This window comes from Erpetoichthys calabaricus, chromosome 10 (assembly GCF_900747795.2).
Source record: "Erpetoichthys calabaricus chromosome 10, fErpCal1.3, whole genome shotgun sequence".
In the NCBI taxonomy this organism is placed as follows: Eukaryota; Metazoa; Chordata; class Cladistia; order Polypteriformes; family Polypteridae; genus Erpetoichthys; species Erpetoichthys calabaricus.
The window spans coordinates 163,459,600-163,478,781 of NC_041403.2; the positions used below are offsets into that span (position 1 = coordinate 163,459,600).

General features: G+C 41.9%; 2 protein-coding genes across 4 annotated transcripts in view; one reads left to right on the forward strand and one right to left on the reverse strand.

The window, feature by feature from the left end:
* LOC114659733 (claudin domain-containing protein 1-like) overlaps positions 1–3,849 on the reverse strand; it is a 32,017-nt gene extending 28,168 nt beyond the window's left edge. For all 3 annotated transcript variants that reach the window (XR_007936041.1, XR_007936040.1, XM_028812367.2), the window contains exon 1: positions 3,779–3,849. The gene's annotated coding sequence lies outside the window, so the exon portion shown is untranslated. The remainder of the gene's footprint in view (positions 1–3,778) is intronic.
* A 5,043-nt stretch (positions 3,850–8,892) lies between these two features.
* Positions 8,893–18,289, forward strand: ccdc86 (coiled-coil domain containing 86). The gene is made up of 4 exons (XM_028812368.2): positions 8,893–9,573; positions 12,446–12,575; positions 15,825–15,899; positions 17,311–18,289. The coding sequence occupies exons 1-4, from the start codon at positions 8,969–8,971 to the stop codon at positions 17,473–17,475; spliced, it is 975 nt and encodes a 324-aa protein (XP_028668201.1). The 5' UTR covers positions 8,893–8,968; the 3' UTR covers positions 17,476–18,289.
* The last annotated feature ends 893 nt before the right edge of the window (positions 18,290–19,182 follow it).

A 19,182-nucleotide genomic window follows, 5' to 3' on the forward strand; every position in this document is an offset into this window, starting at 1 on the left:
TAGCTTAAATTAGAAAAATCGAGATCAGAACAGGCCATTCAGCCCACAAACCTCACTGGTCCTGACCACTTAATTCTTCCAAAATAACATTGAGTTTTGAAAGTCCCTAAAGTCCTCCTTGTCTACCACACTACTTGGTCACTAATTCCAAGTGTCTGTGGTTCTCTGTATAAAGAAAAGCGATCTGAATGTTTGTGTGAAATTTACCCTTAAGTTTCCAACTGTGTCCCCGTGTTCTTGCTGAATTAATTTTATGGTCACCATCTCGATCCACTGGACTAATTCCCTTCATAATCTTCAACCCCTGAATTATGTCTCCTCCTAATCATCTTTTGCTTAAACTGTAAAGGCTCGGCTCTTTTAATCTTTCCACATAACTCATCATCTGTGGTCCTGGAATCAGCTGAATCGCTCTTCTCTGTACTTTTTCTGCTGCTGTTATGTCCTTTTCGCACCCAGGACTCCAAATGAGGCCTCACTAGTGTGTTATAAAGGTTGAGCAGACCCTCCTGTGACTTGTACTCCACACATCAAGGCGCTATATAACCTGACATTCTGTTTGCCTTCTGAACACTGTCTGGAAGTCAATAGCTTAGAGTCCACTATGACTCCTACATCCTTCTCATAAGGTCTTCTCTTGAATTTCCGACCGGTCATTGTGTATTCAAACCTCACATTTTTACTTCCTATGTGTAATTCTTTACATTTACTGACATTAAATTTCATCTGCCACAAATCTACCCAGGCCAGTCTGCTATCCAACTCCTTCCAAATGATCTGCTAATCCACCTATCTTGGTATCATCTGCAAACGTAACCAGCTTGCTATGTTCTTATGATAACAGACTCACTCAAATGCCACACTTCAACAAGCACCAGCTGCTCTCCTATTGAGCCGTATGCTGGCACCAGTAACAGAGGAGTACAAGGAATTGGTGTGGATTAGGCAGCAGGCGTCGTTAGATTCTTTCTCCCAATTATGTCCTTTCACATTGGCAAAATGTAATGTTATTAAAGGAAATAATGCTCCGAGTTCTTCACCATGTACCGGCCACCAAGCAAAACTTTCACAACAACTCAATCTTCTACTGAAAAATGTCTGGCAAGGTTTGTAGACGTGGACTGGTTGTCACCCTGGACCTAGGATTCAGACTTGACTGGTGGATATGGGTGAAGAAAAACACAACATCAAGGAGTTACTAACACTCTCTAGCAACATTTCCAAAATACAAAGGTTTGTTCTGAAACCCCAAATAAGAGAACAAAGCTTTTTATGTTATGTGGATACCAAAGCCCCATCCACAGCCACACAGGAGGTACCAAGTCACCTAAGCCTACCAGTCCATACTAAGGACAACCAGAACCACTTCCCTTACTAGATAGGCAGAATCTGTAGGCCTGACAGATTCAGTCTTGCTGGTGTGAAATTTGAGAATGTAATGGTGGCTCTGTGCAATAAAAGTAAAGCTATAGCACTGAAAGAATGTTAAGTGTATCTGTGAAAATTACCTGCTATTGTATCATATGGTTTAAAGCAAGCCAGACAGTACCAATTTACACCACCTTATTTAGCAACTTACACTTATAAAAACAGAAAAGCTATTTTTGTAAGCCTGTACTGGCATAAGCTGTATATACAAAACCTCAGGTTCTCAGTTTGCTTAATTTACCTTACCGGTCTTCATATGTCTTACAATGAAACTTTTATTTTGTTTGTCCAACTCTGATCCCGGAAGGCCACAGTGGCTGCAGGTTTTCCTTCCCGTGACTTTATTCATAAATTTCTGCTGTTGATTTTGATTGACTTCCCTTCATTCAAGTACTCGGCCCTCTAAATTGTTTCTTTTTTTAACGGAAGACAAAACAAAATGTGAAGTAAAATGACTGAACAGATGACCAGCGAAATGGGTGCGTCAGACTCCAACTAGTTTCCTAATTAGAAACTGACTCTTGTTAATTAAACCCACCATTTAATTCCTTGGCTTGCTGGTGCTCTCATTCTGCCACTGCGGACATTTTCAAAATGGCCATCGGGGGTTGATTTTCTTTTGTCTAAGACCACCATCAAAATGTTTTGTGGACCTGGGCAAGATCAGCCTATTCTCTATTTTCAAATGAATAAATGACAGACACTGGTTAGCTGGTCATGTGTTGGCTCGTTTTGTATCTCAGAATTATTTGGCTGCTAATTAAAGAACAAAGGAACAACTGAGGGGTCCGAGTCAATTAAAGTGAAGGTGAAGAAAAAGTTAATTAGCAACAAAACGTGATCACCGAGTATGCAAGGAGAGAGAATGAAAACAGGCAGCCACAGTAACCCTCCAAGATCGAGGCTGGACACCCGTAATAGTAGTAGTATTACTAATAGTAATAGTTAAAAATCGAACTAATCTCACAGATGCGCCGGCAGAATTTCATTGAAATAAATTCAACTTCCAGTATATATATTATTAAACTTTAATTCTATTTCCTTGATTGAATTGAGAGAAAAGCCAAGCAAAATGACACCTTTTATTGGCTAACTAGAAAGATTACAATATGCAAGCTTTCGAGGCAACTCAGGCCCCTTCTTCAGGCAAGACGTCTTGCCTGAAGAAGGGGCCTGAGTTGCCTCGAAAGCTTGCATATTGTAATCTTTCTAGTTAGCCAATAAAAGGTGTCATTTTGCTTGGCTTTTCTCTACATTCATAATGGCTAACACGGTACAACACCCTAGTACTACTTGATTGAATTGGAATTAGAGTTAATTCATAAATCGAGTCCAACGCTGCTTTCAAGACTAATACATTTTTAGCAGACAAAAAGGAAGGATAATCCAGCTATAAAGCATAAAATGTGCAGAAACATGAAACTCCTAAAGAAATAAGAGAAGACGGTGAGGCAATAATTTCACGTGCAAGAAGTAACACCACCCGAGGTAATGAGCCACGGAGCGCACTCAGGTGTAAATAAACGATTACAATCGCAAATATAAAAAATATTCCAGAAGACTTTTTTTAATCTTCATGAACTAGTAATAAAGTATCGGCTGTGTTTTCTGAACGAGTGGGTTCCAGTGGCATCTTGCCTATTATTTCTGAGATTTACACTCGGCTGGCATTCGCACATCTTTGTTCTCGAATAAATAAATAATTTCACTCATCAGCTTTCCTACCAAGCTTTTTTCCCCCTCATAGAATCAATTGATAGCAGTTTACTTATCGGGAAATTCTACTGGATACGGCAAAATGATCGCGATATTACGGAGTCGAACCCTTGCTCGTGGAGCTACCTTTCAACGGCTCGTACCGCTACGCCACCGTGCAGTATCCACCAGTTTTATAAAGCAAGAAAATGTGGCATGACGAAAATTCATACTACACAAGCTATTAAAAATTAAACTAAACAAGTTCCTAAGGAGAAGTCAAGCAACAGTCACAAACTCAGTTGGGTGACGCAGCGGGTCTCGGGATGGCAAACAGAAAAAAATTAATTTTGCTATCAAACATCAATCCTCAATGAACATGATCGGGGTATTACTGCGCTTATTTATTCTGCTTCACCAAACCTCATGCACAGCTCATCTGTTTAATTAAACGAAATCAAAGCCGTCCGTCTCAGACGGCACACCAAGCAGAAAAATTACAACATGTTTAGTCTAGAAATGTCCCTCTTGCATCGAGGGGCGCTAACCTAAAAAGTTACGGCATACAAACTGTGCTCTTCGTAAACAGTAGCACGCGAGAGGGTTTTTTTTTTTATATTGTTTAAAAAAAAAATTAACGTAAATATCCGCTCACCTCCTTAAATCTGTTTCCGATCGACAACCCCACTCCCACTTCCGGCGGGCTGTGTCGCGCGAATGTGGCTGACGTCACCGCGCCTCAAGGTCGTGGTTTAAGCCACTGGTGCCGCTCCCCCTCACGTCCCGCCCCCAAGAGACCCCGCCCACCTTGGAACAGACACTGTCGCTTGTTCTATGACTGTAAAGTGCTGTTATTTTTGTTAAGGCTATTTATGGAGTAGTATGCGAAGTACACAACGCACCCAATTAAAGAAACCGTTATACTAATAGAAACTTCGACACAATAAAAAATAAGAAGAACATAGACGATTCAACGTAAAGCTTTAATTACGTGAAAGTTTAATACAGTAGCACGAGTCCTGTCGTTTGCTACGTTATGGTTTTCTTGCTTTTAAATTCATGCACCTAGATTTGTAATATATAACATTTGTGTTTCATTGATTACAAAAATGATTAACTGCTTATAACAACTGGATAGTGAATCAAAAGATCTGAGATTAATTCATAACCCCTGTATTGAAATCAAAAGGAATTTATTCGAACAGAATGATGGTTTATCGCAATAAATTTGGATTAAGAGAGGAGTGCATGGTGATGTGTTCTTTCACCATGTCGATTCAATTTATATTCTGAAAATATCGTCAGCAGCATTTTAAGGGAATAAAGCTCGATGGAGTAGTTTTTAATACATTTTGATATATTGATGACACTGTTTTGAGGGTAGAAATAGAAACAGAGTTACAGGAGATTTTTAAATGTTACTAATGAAGTGGGGAAAGCCATGAATGCAATGAAAACAAACAGCATGTGTAGGTGTCAGGGAGAAATGACGGGCATCCTGGCAGGGATAAAGGATGGATTCATACCCGGCCAGGAGGCCATAATGGATGAACTGGGCAAACACGCTTACCGGGAGCGGTTCATTCTCCATCAGGGTTGGTGGCAGTGTCCCTCAAGGCTGGACAAGATTAAAACACCTGCAATGTGGCATGGGAGTTGGAGTCCGGAAATGCAGCCCAGTTGGGGGTCTTTGGATACTGCCAGAGGGCGCTGCCAGGGGAGGACTGCCCTGGTATCTGGGAGACCAGGACATGAGAAGAAAAGCAGTTCCCACATCAAGTTTAAAAAATAGCCTGCCACCTCACTTCAATTGAGTCAGAGTCGGGAGGCAGCGGGCAACATTCTTGGAGGAAGAAGGAGAGAATTGTAAATGGTGTATTTTTGTTGGTGTTCTGGAAAACAAGGCGATTATGACAAATAAAATCATGTATTTGAACCTGGAATTGTACTGTATAAGGTGGTCTAGATCTAATTATGCAACTTTTAATGCAATGCAGGGAAACAATGCAAGACAAAAGAATTGTTCGAAATATCTGCCTTGTGCCCTGTGTTGGCTGGGATTGGCTCCAGCAGACCCCCGTGACCCTGTGTTCGGATTCAGCGGGTTGGAAAATGGATGGATGGATGGATCTTGTAATAAACGAATACAGGGCAGGTGCTGCCATCTATCGGCAACAAAAAGAATTTTTTTGTAATAAACTTAAGTTATAGCGTAATGAAAATTGCATAATTAGATCTGGGTGTATATTACTGTGTACTGTATGTGGGTTTATTGGCTCAGTGGCGCTCCTTGTGGTTACACATGCTAGTAACAAGAATGAGAGTGCTGATGATCAAGATTAAGATAGATAGATAGATAGATAGATAGATAGATAGATAGATAGATAGATAGATAGATAGATAGATAGATAGATAGATAGATAGATAGATGTGAAAGGAAGTATAACACTTAAACACTGGATATTGATAGAGCACCTTCAAATCTATAAATAGACCTCCTAAAATTTTTGACGGTAGCAAAAAACTTTTTTTTTTTGAAGACAAGTATGTAAAAGTTTTACTTGAGGTGCAGCACTTACTACTGTAATAATAATAATAATACTAATAATAATTCTTTACATTTGTATAGCACTTTTTCTCGCTACTCAAAGTACTCTAGTCCTCACAGGTGGCGCAATGGTAGTGCTGCTGCTTGCAGTAAGGAGACTGTGGAAGATTGTGGGTTTGCTTCCCGGTTCCTCCCTGTGTGGATAGTGCTTTGAGTACTGAGAAAAGCGCTATATAAATATAATGAATTATTATTAAATAATGAGTTGGGAGCCACTTCAACCACCACTTATGTGCAGCGTTCACAGGTAGCCATTTTTACGCCAGTACATTCATCACACGATGGCTGTTAGGTGGTGAAGGGGTAAGAAATATTTAATCGGTTACAGACAGAGGATGATTGGGGGACAAAATAACTAGGTTGCATTGGGTAATTTATCCAGTACATTGGATTACACCCAACTGTTTATAAAGTCTTTTATGACCAGGAATGTCACTGCACTGGGGCATTGGGTTCCACTGAGGAACTCATCACTAATCAAGAAAGCCCAGCAGAGACTACACTTCCTGAGGCGACTGAAGTGAGCAAGTCTTCCCCCTTCCATCCTCACCATGTTCTACAGAGGCACCATTGAGAGTGTTCTGACCAGCTGCATCACTGTCTGGTATGGCAACTGCAACATATCCGACCGCAAGCGCCTGCAAAGGATAGTGAAGACAGCAGAGAACATTATTGGGGTGCCTATCCCTTCACTACAGAACATATTTCACAAACGCAGTGTCCGCAAGGCCTGCAGCATTGTGCTGGACCCCCCTTACACCCCACACATGGACTTTTCACACTTCTGCCATCCAAGAGAAGAAACTGCAGCATCAAAGCCAGATCTGCCAGGCTGCAGGAGAGTTTTTACCCCCAAGCTGTCAGACTCCTTAACACCAGGCTGCCCCCTGGCACCTTCCACACGGCCTCAACCACCAGAACTTTTATACATGCGAGCCACTGTCCTGTAAAGACGAGTGTGCAGGTAGAACAGAACTGAAAATCTCATCGTGACCTTTAAGGATTTCGACACTCTTGATATCCTTCTGCTGTGAAACATTCTGACCTGTCATTGTCTACACGTCTTAAACAACTATTATCATACACTGATCATTTCTGTATTATCTATATCTATTATTTGTTATTTATTTATTATATTACATATCTTACACATCAATATTGCTGCTACTTCTCTGTCTTGTCTTTGCGCAATGTCTTGTCTTGTTTGTGTTTTAATTTTAAATTTTAATTCTATTTTTAATGTATTATTTGCACGTCATGTTGTTACACTGTGGACCGTGAGCTTCGCAATTTCGTCTATCTGTATAATTGTATATTGTATATGGTTGAGATGACAATAAAGTTCACTTTGACTTGACTTTGACAATCAGACCACAGGATAAGCGCCCCCTGCTGGCCTCACCAACACCTCTTCCAGCAGCAAACCAAATTTTTCATGGTTGGTATTCCCATCTAAGTACTAGCCGTGCTTGGACATGCTTACCTTCAGGTGGACTATCTGTTTATTTGTCAATATTTGTCTGCCTCTATTTATAACTTTATTTGTCCCCAGGGGGAATATGGTGGGGAAACAACTTAGAACATTTACATACCTGGACCATATACTGACAGAAGATGGATAATGCAATGAAGAAAGTACCAAAAGAATTTTGATAGCTACAGGATCATTTAAAGCATGAACATCAGTCTTATAGCAAAGTCCACTATTCTAAACAAAGGAAGAGAATCGTCAAATTTTAGATATAGTCTTTAGTATATGGCCGTGAAACGTGGATGTTCACTCAAGCAAGCATGGAGAAGACAGAAGCATTTTATAGAACGTTGATGAAGATACCTTGAGCAGTGAAAATGAGGATGTTGTAAATTTGGCGAATTCAAAGAAATATATCATCCCCATGATCAAGATGAAGAAAGCTGCATATTGTGGCCATCTTTTAAGGTGGGACAATATGCAGAGTTGACTGCTTCAAGGACAAATAGAAATTAAATGAAATCAGAGGAAGACCAATAATAGGATGACTGACGAACATCAAGAAATGGTCTGATTTTGACAGATGTCAAGCACTTATGAAGAAAGGTAAAGATCGTCAGCAGTGAAGAACTATATTATGCCAACTCTCATATGGAAGACAGCATTGAATTAAAGATTTTTCCATTTTTATACATTTTTTAATATAAACTCCATTTTAGCATCCCCTACTTTTATTTGCAACATAACCAGCAGCCACTACTGCAAACCCTTGATTTAGTAACCTAAGCAGCGGTTCTCAATCTGTGGGTCGCGTCCCCGTCGGGGGTCGAATGACGATTTGCCAGGGGTCACCTAAGACCATTGGAAATATGGGTTTTGTCTATTCTAATGTGTAAAACTTGATATTGTACAACTTTTTTCCAGTGGTAGTTACTAGTTTTTTTTACTATAATTGTCATTCGAGGATAGATGTTGCAGACAATTGAATCAGAATACTTTCAAACGTTTTAATTGTCGTAACTTTATTATTTTTAACTGTTTACATTACTGTACATCGAACGGGCCGTTGCAGGGATTACGCACTTCGTGACGTAATTGAAATCACATTCATTTCTAATTAGTAAAGCATAAACAAACGTTTTATAGTTCATGTTATTGAAGCTATGGTTATATAATATTTTCATTAGCGAACCAACCCATGACATAATGGATCATGTAGAGAAGAACGTTAAGAAAAGAAAATATAGTGACGATTTTTTACAATATGGTTTTACTTCAATAGTTACAACAGGAATTGAGAAACCGCAATGCGTTATTTGTAATGAAGTTCTATCAGCCGAATCTATGAAGCCGAACAAACTGAAACGTCATTTTGATAGCAAGCATCTGAGCTTTGCCGGCAAGGATACCCAGTATTTTAGAAGCAAAGCTGATGGAGTCAAGAAAGCCAGACTTGACACTGGCGGCAAGTACCACCAACAACACCATAACAGTACCAAAATTACAGTTATTAAGTAGCAACGAAAATAATTTTACAGTTGGGGTCGCCACAGCATGGGAACTTGTATTAAAGGGTCGCGGCACTAGAAAGGTTGAGAACCGCTTGAAAATACATTACCGAGATTAGTCATTCAAGCCGCTAGGTGGCAGCAGGCACTTTCTATGATATTGCATTACCGATCTATTTCAGGGGAGAGCAACGTGCGTCTCCCGGAAGGACGCTTGATCCACGTGTGACTTGCTTTGTAATTTTTTGCAGGGTTACCATGTCTCGGCGGAGTGTTAAGATTAAAACTGTCGAAAATCCTTCATCTGATCCGAGTCCCAGTCTAGAGCTGGAGGAACCGCTGCAGACCCGGAGTGGTCGCCGACTACTATCTCAGCCGGTTGCGGTCACAGAAGCTGCTCAGCAGACGCCTCAGTCACGCCGCCGACCCGCCAGAAAGTCGCAGAGGCTTCATTCCGAAGAAGTAGAGGACACAACTTCGAAAGACTCGGAAACTTTACCACAGACTACAGAAGAAGCGACATCTCCGGCAAAGAAAGAGTCCAGAAGCCAGGGAAGCGCTGAAGCCGAAGATGAGGCAGTCGAGCCGAAACCGATCGATCGTAGTGGCGAGGCGCATCGAGCTGTTAACGAAGAAACCGACTGTCCGGTCAAAGAGGACAAGAAAGAGGAGTCGACTGGGCCACAGAAACAGGACGGCGGGGAGTCAAAACGGATAAAAATGGAGAAGGACGAAGCGAAAGCCGCACGTGAAAAGGAGCAGGTCCGGCTGACAAACGGCAAACCCGTCACGAACAACCAAGTACCGATTCCGCTGGGGAAGCCGAAGTCTGGGCGCGTCTGGAAAGACAGGACAAAAAAGAGGTGACGGTCTGTAATTGGCAAGGGTAGAGCTTTAGGGGGCAGTTTTTACATGCGGGATTAATCCATCGGTGGATCCGCAGTTGAGCTAACGCATATTTAATAAAGTAGTACCTGATGTGAGGCCCTGGTGGTGCCGAGTATGCAGGGTCATCGTGTCATGAGCATTCATGTTGAACTGATCTGTGACGGCTCCATGTTCAGAGTGTGTGTGTTTGGGGGGTCATTTCATTATGAAAGCCCACTCATATCCGAAAGGGGTAACCAAATCATTCATTCCTACAGTAGGCTGGCTGTCAGGTGCAAAGTGCACTTCAGAACAGTCCATGTGAAGCTAAGCATGTTCGACACATGCAGATAGTGAGGAAAGGGTACATGTAGGGCAAGAGATAGCAGCTATTTTTTAAATTATTATATTACCTGTCTTCAACAGGCTCTGAGGCAATTTTCTTCTAAAAAAGAGAGCACCAGGTAGTCCCTCCATCCCACCATGTAATCCTCTGAAGGTGTTTCATGGTGGAATGGCCAAGAGATGCCTGCTGACCTGGGCTCACTTCTTGTTCAACTATAAGGTCTCTCCATTTGAGCAATGTCCTGGTGGAACTTTTTCAAAGTTCAAACCAATGAAACAATTTTCTCTTTTCTGAACAATACAAAGACATCTTTCTAACCTTCTAAAAATAAATTCCTGACTATTTTGAAAGAGTAAGTCAAGTCAAGCTGGTGAGCATGCACTGGTACAACGCTTTGCCGCACCCACTACACGACAAAACAACTTGGGATCCCGGTTGGCACACGGTCCAGTCCCACCCTCCGGAAATGACCCTCTATCTGCCGCAGCTAGGTGTTACATGGGTGACCCCTTGGCCTGGTCCAGCCACTCGGGTCCCCAACAATGAGGATCTAACGAGCTGGGTCACCCTCAGGGAAACGTGCCACATGGCCGTAGTGCCGTAAGTGACGCTCCCTCACAGTGCAGGTTATGTGCCTCAAGACAGGGAGCACCAAGACTCTAAGACTTGGACCTTTGTCCTTTTGCATAGATATCAGGAGCGCCACACACCCCTTTCCAGCGACCTCATGACCCCCCATGCTCTCCCAATCCGTCTACTGACTTGATAGGAAGAGTCACCAAAGACATGAATGTCACTGCCGAGGTAAGTAAACCTCTCGACGAGGTCGACACTGTCTCCACAGACAGACACACTGCTGATGGCCGTGCACTGGAGGTTCTTAAAGGCCAGGCTCTTTGGTTTTTATCAGGACCCTCACAAGCCTAGACACTTAGACTCCTCGCTCAGTCTCTCGAGAGCCTTGATCAGAGCCTCCATTGACTCCGTGAAGATCACAGCATCGTCAGCAAAGTCGACATCCGTGAACCTTTCTTCATCAACGGATGCCCCACAGCCGCTGGACCCCAAGAAACTTGCACAACACCCAGTCCATACAAGCATTGAACAGAGTATTGTTGATTCTGGGTTCGTCGGGGAAAGAGTAAGAAAATGGAAAATAACGTCGTAGATTGAGAGCAAAAAATGTGTAATAAGTACTTGATTTTGGGTTATTTCCTTCTCAACCAACATTAAAAACAAGGAAAATTTCCATAGCTCGTTTCAAAATGTACACCAAATTTCACCCTGGGGACAAGTAAAGATCGATCGTGAATTTTTTTTTTTTTCCCTGATGATTTTAATAGTTTCTAGGACCCCGGGCCCTTTACAGCATGGGCTTACACAACTAGTATTCAACACATGGCCACAAAGTAGCAATAATTAGGAAAAACAAATTAAACAGCAGTTCCAAGCAGCTACAAAATACCAAATCACACCACAATACTCAGTGAATTTCCCATTGGGATTAATAAAGTATCTATCTATCTATCTATCTATCTATCTATCTATCTATCTATCTATCTATCTATCTATCTATCTATCTATCTATCTATCTATCTATCTATCTATCTATCTATCTATCTATCTATCAATCAATCAGAGCTCTTCATCTGTCTCTGTCTCTCCTGAGCTTTGATCACGCTGAGTACCTCACACCCACAGAGCCTGTAATGCAAGGGACCACTGCTATATACTCGGTGGGCTCTAGCGCATCCCAATTTCAGCTTGTAAATGCAAACTTCAAGCAGTCATTGCATGTTAGGGATATGTGACAACGTCCAGAATATGACTGCCTTTGCCATGTCCCAAAAATGGACATTTGGGTGGACAACCGTGTAGAAAACGAGTTGGGTGACCAACATGTATGAAAATGCCATTAAATGAAAGTCTGCAATGTGCACTTTAATCACAATGTCTGAAGAATTGTTGAATTTATCATTTTAAACTGTGGAGCAGAGGGGGAAATCAAGGAAAAAAGGGTCTTTGGCCCAAACATTATGGAGGGCGCTGTACATACTGGTGTGCTGCACTGAAGTGCTATCGCATAATTTGATATGTAGTAACATTGCACTGAAAGGGGACATGCAGTGCCTATAAAAATATTCAGAACCTTGCAACTTTTCACGTTTTATTGTTATGCAACATTGACTCACCGTTGATCGTTTTTACTTGGGTCAGCAGAAAAGACCCTTTAATGCAAAGTGAAAACAGATCTCTCTCTAAATTAATTACAAATATAAAAGATAATAGGCCACATAAGCGTCCACACCCTTCACGTCAGTGCATAGTAACTGACAGTTTGTGTGCACAGGTCTCCCTCTCCATCAGCTCTGTCATTTATTCCCCCCCATTCTTCTTTGCCCAACTGCTTGTGTTCTCTCAGGTGTTTTGGTGATACAGCCGTGAGCTTTACATACACCTATTAAATGTTTTAGCCATTTTCCACCTTTCAGTGCATTCTCTTTTTCAATTGATCACCTTAGGTTTTCAAGTATGCTGAAGAGCAAGTCACTCTGCACCTCCTGGGAAAAGAAGATGCAAGAGAAACAAGAGAAAAAGATGATGAAACATTTTGCCAGGCAGCTGCAAGAAGACAAAGCCAAAGAGAAGGAGGTTCGTGACGGTATTCGAGGTGGCTGGGCAGTTATGATGGTAGCATTAAATTGCATCTGTGTAATACAGTGGGCCCCAAACTCGGTCCTGGGGACCCCCTGTGGCTGCAGGTTTTTGTTCCAACCAATTTCCGTTTTTCATTTTACTCTTAGCCTACTTAATTGATTTGCTATTTCCCAGTTTCTGTGTTTTGTAGTCCATGTAGAAATTGCAAACTAAGTTTAGTAGATATTTTTTTTTATTAAAATGTACTTAGCAGTTATATGGGGAATATATAGTTTTTTTTTTTTTGGAGTCATTAACAGTATTTTCAACCTAATTTTCATTCTGCTTGTCCAGGTGTTCTGGTTATTTAATTGATTATTTACTAACCAATAACGGTGCACTGCTATAACGATAACGTGCAGTGAATATACTTGACTTGAACATTCCTAGTTTTCATCCTCTTTCTTTCTCTGTACATTTACCATTCATTTGCTCAGAGGTTGATGTGCTTGCTGCTTCCTGAGCAGCTCTTCTTTTCTCCACCCTAGCGGCCCTCTTCTTCTCTTCATTCGTCGGAATCTTTTCACGTTAAAACTAATTAAGTCAGTGTTTGTGTTGCAATTACTTAGTACGTTTTCCTTAATTTTTCACTTAAGATGGTACTTAAGTCTTCGATCTGCCTCACGAATGATAAGATATGAAGAGGGAGGGGAAGTGACGGAGAAGGTTGTAGGGAATGAGAACGGCGCCCGTACGCATGCACCATACGATTGCACTGCTGGCCACTGTGGAGAGTTGATTCTACGATAAAATAAAATAAAAAGAGGAATAACCTTGGAGATCAATCATCTCCCCGAAAGCAGATAGTAGACATCACATAGTATATGTTGGAATATGTCAGAATTCTACACACAACACCCCATAATGACAACGTGAAAAAAGTTTGAGGTTTTTGAAAATTTATTAAAAATAAAAAAACTGAGAAATCCCATGTACTCACAGCCTTTGCTCAATACTTTGTCGATGCCCCTTTGGCAGCAATTCCAGCCTCAAGTCTTGTTGAATATGATGCCACAAGCTTGGCACACCTATCCTTGGCCAGTTTCGCCAGTTCCTCTTTGCAGCACCTCTCAAGCTCCATCAGGTTGGATGGGAAGCGTCGGTGCACAGCCATTTTAAGATCTCTCCAGAGATGTTCAATCGGATTCAAGTCTGGGCTCTGGCTGGGCCACTCAAGGACATTCACAGAGTTGTCCTGAAGCCACTCCTTTGATATCTTGGCTGTGTGCTTAGGGTCGTTGTCCTGCTGAAAGATGAACCGTCGCCCCAGTCTAAGGTCAAGAGCACTGTGGAGCAGGTTTTCATCCAGGATGTCTCTGTACATTGCTGCAGTCATCTTTCCCTTTATCCTGACTAGTCTCCCAGTCCCTGCCGCTGAAAAACATCCCCACAGCATGATGCTGCCACCACCATGCTTCACTGTAGGGATGGTATTGGCCTGGTGATGAGCGGTGCCTGGTTTCTTCCAAACGTGATGCCTGGCATTCACACCAAAGAGTTCAATCTTTGTCTCATCAGACCAGAGAATTTTCTTTCTCATGGTCTGAGAGTCCTTCAGGTGCCTTTTGGCAAACTCCAGGCGGGCTGCCATGTGCCTTTCACTACGGAGTGGCTTCCGTCTGGCCACTCTACCATACAGGCCTGATTGGTGGATTGCTGCAGAGATGGTTGTCCTTCTGGAAGGTTCTCCTCTCTCCACAGAGGACCTCTGGAGCTCTGACAGAATGACCATCGGGTTCTTGGTCACCTCCCAGACTAAGGCCCTTCTCCCCCGATCGCTCAGTTTAGATGGCTGGCCAGCTCTAGGAAGAGTCCTGGTGGTTTTCAACTTCTCCCACTTACAGATGATGGAGGCCACTGTGCTCATTGGGACCTTCAAAGCAGCGGAAATATTTCTGTAACCTTCCCCAGATTTGTGCCTTGAGACAATCCTGTCTCTGAGGTCTACAGACAATTCCTTTGACTTCATGCTTGGTTTGTGCTCTGACATGAACTGTCAACTGTGGGACCTTCTATAGACAGGTGTGTGCCTTTCCAAATCATGTCCAGTCAACTGAATTTACCACAGGTGGACTCCAATGAAGCTGCAGAAACATCTCAAGGATGATCAGGGGAAACAGGTTGCACCTGAGCTCAATTTGGAGCTTCATGGCAAAGGCTGTGAATACTTATGTACATGGGATTTCTCAATTTTTTTATTTTTAATAAATTTGCAAAAATCTCAAGTAAACTTTTTTCATGTTGTCATTATGGGGTGTTGTGTGTGGAAGTCTGAGGGGAAAAAAATGAATTTAATCCATTTTGGAATAAGGCTGTAACATAACAAAATGTGGAAAAAGTGATGTGCTGTGAATACTTTCCGGATGCACTGTAAATATTTAACTATCTTGCTAAAGAGTCACCTGCTTTGATTAGGATCTCATCTACACACAGTGTGGTGGTACAGAACTGCCTAGGGACATTGGTTTCTATTCAGGTACTTTTTGATAGCTGACCACAATACTATTGTTGAACCAAAGTAAATGTGTTTACACTGTTGTCTCGCAGAGGAAATTGGCATGCACCATTGTTTAACTGATCTTCATTGTTGATCTGTGCAGAGATTGAAGCGTTTATATATTTCTGGGTAAATGAGAATAAAGAGAATAGAGAAGTATGCTCTGGGACTTGTAACTGCTGCCTGCTTCTTTTATGCTTTTTTCCCATATCGTGTTGATTACACCCTGTAGCAACAGTGGCTTGTACCTGGCCCAGGTTCCCTTAGGCCGGTAACTCTTACCTGGTAACATCAGCTGATTTCACTCTGCGTCAGCCCCACCATTTTCTGTGTTATGTCGCTACTAAACATGGGAAGAGCTTGCAGACATTATGCAGGGACCACCTGGGATGTAAACCCCCGGTCTTTTTAAACGTAACTCTCATTCATACATTACACAATTTCCTTTATTTTGAGCCTTTGAATTGAACTGAGTGGGTTGAAAGATGATGGACCTTGTGAGATATTTCATTATTTAGTGTGACCTTGTGGATAAGGTGTTAGACTGTAAACTACTAGGCTGTCAGGTCAGTCTTTTCAATTATCTCACCTTTATCCTAAGTAATTTCCTGAACTTGAAATATGTAAGTAACTGTGCTATACACATGTCATTTGTCCTTCCAGTGCACCGTCAGATTAATTGTAAATTTGAATCTACTGCTTTTCAGGCAAAGCGCCTACGCAGGGAGGAAAACCTAAAACGAAAGGCCGAGAATGAACTCAAGTCTGAGATTGTCCAAGTGGTGAGTACAGAGGAATTATTTAATATATTAATTTAATCATGTTTAGTACGTAAGAGTTGTACAGGATATGTACGAGGGAAGTGTGACAGTGGTGAGGTCTGCGATAGGAGTGATGGTGGTGGGATTACATCAGGGATCGGCCCTGAGCCCTTTCTTATTTACAATGGTGATGGACAGGCGACAGACGAGATTAGACAGGAGTCCCTGTGGACTGTGATGTTTGTTGATGACATTGTGATCTGTAGCGATAGTAGGGAGCAGGTTGAGGAGACCCTGGAGAGGTGGAGATATGAGAGGAGAGGAATAAAGGTCAGTAAGAACAAAACAGAATGCATGTGTGTAAATGAGAGGGAGGTCAGAGGAAGCAGGGAGTAGAGCTGGCAAAGGTGGAGGAGTTTAAATACTTGGGATCAACAGTACAGAGTAATGGGGAGTGTGGAAGAGAAATGAAGAAGAGAGTGCAGGCAGGGTGGAGTGGGTGGAGAAGAGTGTCAGGAATGATTTGTGACAGACAGATGTCAGCAAGAGTGACAGGGAAGGTCTACAGGATGGTAGTGAGACCAGCTGTGTTATATGGGTTGATGACGGTGACAATGACCAGAAAGCAGGAGACAGAGCTGGACGTGGCAGAGTTAAAGACATTAAGATTTGCACTGGGTGTGACGAGGATGGACAGGATTAGAAATGAGGACATTAGAGGGTCAGCTCAGGTTGGACAGTTGGGAGGCAAAGTCAGAGAGGCGAGACTTTGCTGGTTTGGACATGTGCAGAGGAGAGATGAGGGGTATATTGGGAGAAGGATGCTAAGGATAGAGCTGCCGGGTAAGAGGAGAAGAGGAAGGCCTTGTGGAGGATGTGGTGAGAGAGGACAACTCGGGTGATGGGTGTAACGGAACAAGATGACAAGGATAATAAATATAGAGAGAGATAAAATCCAACGTCTGTATGTTTGTCTGCTTTTCACAAGAGAACTACTTAACGGATTTAGATCGGGTCTTTTTCTGTAATTTGCTTGAACATTCTAGTTGATTTTGCACCTTCTCTCATTACGTTAAGAATCATAGTTCGTTTGCAGGAGTGATATATTCACGCTAGGCTGTGGGCCGAAGGGAGGGGGAAGCGTGATGTCGTGAGTGGGGTGCCGGGCAGGGCCTTCCTCACTGTCCTGTTTCACCACTACGTGGGCGGAGCTGCAGGGGACAGCTAGTGCTTAATAAATTGATTTTCTTATGAAGTTTACTCTTAGTTTTATGTACATCACTGTGCTTAATATATTAATTTTATTATTAAGTTTATGTATGCTGAGTTTTAGGTACTTCACTGTGGTCAGCTTTTGTTGTTGTTGTTTTAAATGTGTTTTATAAGCAAAATTTGACCTGATTATTAAATTACATTTTGAAATAATTCTCAGATCCACAACCCTGCCAAGATCAAGCGCATGAAGAAGAAGCAGCTGCGGCAGATTGAGAAGAGAGACACACTAGCCCTTATGCAGAAAAAGAAGAATGAACCAAAGAGCCGGAAGCCTCACAAAAAGACGAAGGCAGAGGATGGCGCACAAGAAGCAGTAAAATGAGGGCACACCAGTAAAGTCTCGATTGACTCTTTGTAAACATTGAATGTAAGGAGAAGCTTGGAGGTTCAAGTCGTGTCCGGTATTCCAGCAGCCTGTTTTATGAGTTAGTAGAACTAACGTGTGAAGACGTCAAACACACACGCACACCGTAACATTTTTGTCAAAAGCCAAAATGACTGAGAGTGAGTTACGATCGTAGCGGCACAGGTAAATAAAGTCTTTAAGTGCCTTGTCCAGATGTAATAATAAAAAATTTGTATGTATGTTTTAAGTGTGTAAAATTTAGGACATTTTTAATTTATCTTTAGATTTTTTTCATTACTTTCAGATAACTGCATATATAATACTCTCCAACCCTTTAATCCAAATTCAGTGTTACATCGGCTCTTTATGGGGTGTGATGCCCCGGACGCCAGCAGACCAACATGGACTAAGACAATTGAGGACACAAACAATAAAGTCTGATGCAAAAAGTGGTCGGTGCTTTTTATTTTCAAACAATCCAAAGTCCAGCAGCGTTCATAAAGTGCAGTTCAATAAATAATCTGTGATTCAAAACCGGGCTGACCATTAACCCTTTAAGCTCCAGCCCATTTTTTGCTGTTTTCTGCTCCTTTGATTTAACTGACTAGAACTTCAACATCCTTCACCCAGTTAGTTACGTTGTACACGTTACATCAGAATAAGCTGCAAATTCTTTTTAACATTTGTTACATAAATATGTACTTTTGAATGTTATTTTTATTTCCACAGGTATGGAATAGGCTTCCAAAAATCGTAAAAGTGTTGGTGAATGTGTCAGTGACGTCCAGAAAAAAAATTATGGAATACTTAACAGGTAGCAATTTTTATCGTCTTTTGCTGTGTTCTTATAAGTATCCGTAGCATACATATCAATTATTAAAAACTTTTTATATATATTTATATATAATATAAACATAGTGTGGAAGCCAGACACCACTGACGCACACCCAGTCACAGGTTCAGTTACAATAGATTTTATTCCTCCAAGTACCTTATATGCAGTAGGGAACTTACTATAAATGGATGGAGAATCCTTCCTTTTCTCTCTACTCCTGTTTCTCTTTGTAATTTAAGTGTTGTTCTCTGAGGCAAGGCACTGTGGCTCCCTTTAAACCAGATCCAGGGAGTAAAGCTGGCATCTGCCCAGAAGTCCGACGGAAACACTTGTGTGTCAGCTGGCAGTTTCTTGAAGGCAGGGATTTTTTTTCTCCAGGCAGCCCCCATGGCATGCTACAGGGCTTCTCTAGGGGACTACACTTCCCAGCATGCCTGTGGGCCGTGACGCAATGCTGCCCTCTAGTGCATTGGGGAAGTATAAACTCTGGGAAGACTAACTCCCCTGATTCCTTCATCCCTCCCTGGCAAGGGATCAGTCCTTGACCTGGATGGGATTCCAGTCTGTTGTTGTCCTTCCACTCTGGCCTCAACTCCTGCCAAGGGGCCCACCTGTACCTCTGGACGGGACACGAGACAATCTCTAATGACACTTGTAATGGTTGATAAAAGAAATTATAACGTATCCAAGTTACAACATCAATGGTTACAAGACCAAAGTCTTTATAGAATAAAAAAAAGTGAAACATGGAAGTAACTGAATTAGAATGTTCAGAAAAGCCTGGGGGTCTCGGGTGTTGCTGTGATGTAACAATGCACCCGTCTCTGAGGGAAAAAATAAACATTGCA

What these genes read in the sequence shown, in the direction of transcription:
- ccdc86 (XM_028812368.2), top strand. Translation starts at nt 8,969, where the DNA reads ATGTCTCGGCGGAGTGTTAAGATTAAAACTGTCGAAAATCCTTCATCT. An exon ending in AAAGACAGGACAAAAAAGAG is followed by an intron (nt 9,574 to 12,445) that starts GTGACGGTCTGT and finishes TGATCACCTTAG; the next exon opens with GTTTTCAAGTATGCTGAAGA. An exon ending in AGTCTGAGATTGTCCAAGTG is followed by an intron (nt 15,900 to 17,310) that starts GTGAGTACAGAG and finishes AATAATTCTCAG; the next exon opens with ATCCACAACCCTGCCAAGAT.